The sequence below is a fragment of the Brassica oleracea genome, chromosome C4 (assembly GCF_000695525.1).
Source record: "Brassica oleracea var. oleracea cultivar TO1000 chromosome C4, BOL, whole genome shotgun sequence".
NCBI lineage: Eukaryota > Viridiplantae > Streptophyta > Magnoliopsida > Brassicales > Brassicaceae > Brassica > Brassica oleracea.
Genome location: NC_027751.1, coordinates 7754806 through 7758926, shown reverse-complemented (window position 1 = coordinate 7758926; position 4121 = coordinate 7754806). Strand labels below are relative to the sequence as shown.

The 4121-nt window shown below is 32.2% G+C and overlaps 1 protein-coding gene across 1 annotated transcript in view; it reads right to left on the bottom strand.

Annotated features, from left to right (window-relative positions):
- Positions 1-2887: 2887 nt before the first annotated feature.
- LOC106340023 (B3 domain-containing protein At2g36080-like) overlaps positions 2888-4121 on the bottom strand; it is a 3557-nt gene continuing 2323 nt past the window's right edge. Inside the window, exon 3 of the mRNA XM_013778892.1 lies at positions 2888-3048. Within this exon, the coding sequence (XP_013634346.1) occupies positions 2998-3048 (51 nt within the window). The 3' untranslated portion in view covers positions 2888-2997. The remainder of the gene's footprint in view (positions 3049-4121) is intronic.

Below are 4121 nucleotides of genomic sequence, written 5' to 3'. Positions count from 1 at the left end.
ACTTGAGGACTACTTTTTGTGCTACTAAGCAGGTTTGCAACCTTTTTTCATTTTTCTTTTGGAACAATAGTTATGTAACTCCTGCTTTATTTGTCATCCTCACGCTTGTCAATGATTTTGAGTAGATTCCCCAATGCTCTTGAAACTGTGGGAGGAGCTGTTCATCTTGCAAAAGATGTGGAATTAAAAAATCTTTCCTCGTGGAACGATCCTCTAGATGCTTTGGTCTTCCGTTTTCAGCAAGTAGGTGTATCTGGTTGGGAGCAAGAAGAACGTTTAGCCAATTGAAATGAACTCATAGCGTGGCGAGGGAGAGACCTTTTCCCAGTTATATCAACTCGTTCTATGTAACTCTGACTTCTAAGTGTAGTTTGAGGTGGTTGATTATGCTCATTATTATGTAGGGGAAGAGAATGGAAAAACAATTTGGGATAAGAGGAAAAACTTCCTTTTCTCAGCGACACAACACATAACAATTCAATCTAGATCAAATACTTATGATTTCATTTAGGTTATTAAGGTCATAATCAGAAAGACTAAGATTTTATTTTCTATGTATCCTAGAATAATTAAGTACATAGTTGATGAACTATAAGTGAATCAGATATAAGAATTTTTGTTGGCAACTTTATCCTTCATCAATGATTTTACTATACTTCAGATATTATGAAGAGCTCTAGGGATCCCCAAGAACAGTGTCAAGAACCATACAGAAGCTGAGATTCGTGATGGGTAAGTATGTCCTTATGAAATCATTTTATAATGTTTTCATTTAATTCTTTCACATTTCTTAAGTTCGTTCTCTCAAAGTTTATTTTTTAATTCAAAAGGTAACTATATTAGCCCTGTTTCATTTTTTAAAGTGGGCTATTTTTAAAACACACACCAAACCCAAAGCCCAAAGCTAGATGAAACATGAGCAGATCAAAGCACTTACGGAAACTTGCTTACGCAATAAAACGACGTAAATCAAACACGCGCACTTCTGAGCAGATCGCGTGAGACACACCGCCTCCCTACTGAGCCGACACGTGGCGCAAAACCTCCACCTTCCTTGAACGACGTGGACAGCCTAAAATGGCAGATAGTTTAACTTTATTATTAAAGATATATATATATACATATATTGTTGAGTTTTCCCTTAGAAATACCATCAAATTTCTTCTCAACTCTTAGTTTATGATTATAGGAATATCAATGATATCACATTTAAATTGTTTGATCTGAGATTTTAATACTTTTTCTATGTGTACCAATTATTTATAGTTAGTTAATTATTTTATATTGGAAAAAACATAAATATTGAATATATTTTGACCACAAAAACATATGTATTCAGAAATAATCAGATTTTTACAATATAAAAACATAAGTATTTTAATATATATTTTACCGTGCATTTTGCGCAGGTCTTATTCTAGTATAATGTATTTGAAACATCATTGATATATAAGATAATTGGTCGATATTTTCCGCCATGCAATTGAAAATTAATATATGGGAAATAATTGTCAGTTATTCTAAGCATACATATATATTATCATATGACCACATATTTATACAATACTAATATATCATTAATTGCATAAATTATATAGGTAACATATAATTATGTATCAATTAATATATGTTATGTAATTGACACCAGAACCATATATTTGTTGTCGGAAAGATAGATTAAATGTTGAAATTCGGTAATTTAGTATTGGAAAACAACTTGATTCAAATAAAATGTAACCATAATCATTTTAATCGTCCAAGACAATCAAAACATATTGTTTAAATTGGATATCGGTTGAAGTAGAATTATTTCAGTATTTTTTGTAAAAGGTTGATTTTTAATATTGATATGTCGGATTCTGACATTTGGTCCACTTTTACATCAATGAAAAGTACGAATCATGGTATGGTATTAGTGATCTACGTATTTAATGATAATTGTTTGTCATATTAACTATATAGGTCGTGTAGTTTTTTTTTTTTAAAGCTGATTTATTATGATATTATAATTATGAAAAATATTAAATAGACGATTCGACCACCGACAATACTACCTGCCTTATGAAGATCCATTGTAAGCCTTTCTTCTATAGCCTGCATAATTGTTTAATAAATTGCTTTTTCCGGGAATTGAAACCTAGACTTCTTTTAATGCACAATCTGCAAAAAATTACATAGCCTGAGATTTGAATCCCAGACCTGGTGTAGAAGCCTTTAAACCTTAACCACTAGGCTATGGTGCTTCCACATGTTGTGTAGTTAGTTAAACATTAATATTGTTTACAAGTGTTTTTTTTAAAGAGGACTTAGCTTATTGTTTACAAGTTGTGACCAGTGCCGTGCGAAGGTTTCTAGAGACACAGGACGAGTTTTAAAACGGAGGCCCTTTAATATAACTATTAATAAGTACAAAATATAGTTTTGAAACGATATAAAAAACTGAAACAAAAGCATATAATATAACATTATATACTATTACCAACTAGAAAAGAGAAGAAAGAAATATCACTGCGTAAGAAAACAGGATGGTGACATTGAAAGTAAACGAAAGAACGAAAACCATAAGTAACTCGAACGTGGGACACTAACAATCGGTTGCGTAACAACAAAACCACTGACACCAACACACTTTCATAAAATGGGGGCCCTTAAAATCATAATATATTTTGGGGCCTAAGACAAATCCCTTTTTAAATGTATAGCAGGCTGGCCTCTGGTTGTGACATACTGACATAGATCTGATTTAGGTGAATCATTTTCCCTCAACATGTATATAAAGGTAATTCTAGAATAGCGAGAGCTTTGAACTCTATACAATTGTTAACTAATGTATAGAAAAGAATCAAATACATATAGGAATAAAAAGAAGAGAGTGAAAACGGAGAAAGGTTAAACGAAGAATCAATGCGATTTTGCTTTAAATAATACAAAATGAACCTTGTAAAAGTAAGGGATCAACAACTAAAACATGACAGTGATCAGATCTGAACTATTTTTCTATCCTTGTGGGCTTCTCGTCTGGGGCACATCTCCTGTGAAACTTATGTCCTGCAAAACAAAATAAATATTATTATATACAAACTTACGTCCTTGCAAGAGTATCAAATAAATCTAGGCTTTCTATTTTCTTGGACTATACATGTGCTGAGTCAACATAAAGAAAGATATAATAGGTGTTAGATGCAAATAATCTCCCGAAATATGATACTGTCTTTATTATTTGGGCAGCATCTCATCAAAGATGGGTCCAAACACCAAATAGTTTCGTTGTCAAAGGGTAGATATATTGTCACGGTGCTAAAAACCAATAAAAGATGTGTCTATATACATCAACTCAAACACGTAAAATCGACACATCAATTATGCTTGTTCATGTATAAAGATTAGGTATAGAAGAAAAGTTTGACGGAATTGTCAAAATTAATGTCTGTGAAGACTAAAAAGCATATGATATAAATGGAAAACGTGCATGCACAACTGTAACAAACACTAGTTAATATCCCTGTTCGGGAACGCGCTAGGCGCTAGTCGGGCGGTCGGGTTGGGCCTAGCGCCTAAAGAGAAAATCGGGGATTAATCGGAAATTTTGCGGGGCGGAATTTTTAGATGGTTTACTATGTTATAAAACATGTTAATCTTTAATTATGTATAACATTAATACATTTTCATGTTTAAGATTATATAAAACACACAAATAGAATATATAAACTTAATATAGTGTAATTTTCATCAAAATTATGAATATAAATGATATTTATAAAATTTTAGATCAAACAAATAAATAAAAATATTATTAAAAATAAAAAAATAAAAAAATAAAATAAAAAATAAATAAAAAAATAGATTAGGCGGCTAGGCGGTCATTTAGGCGGCTAGGCGGAAAAAAATCGGATACCCGATTTTTTAAACCGATTTGACATAAATCGGAGCGGAAAAGTGACGCGTAACGCCTAGACGGCCGAGTTTTAGAACACAGGTTAATATTACAATAATAGTAGCAACAATAATAACAATAATGGACTTTTTCTAGGATAAGATTAGGAAGACTGGTCGGCGTGATAGGTTAACGGTACTTCATGATTTCCTTCTGTACTCCTCCCCCCCCCACACCCCACACACAC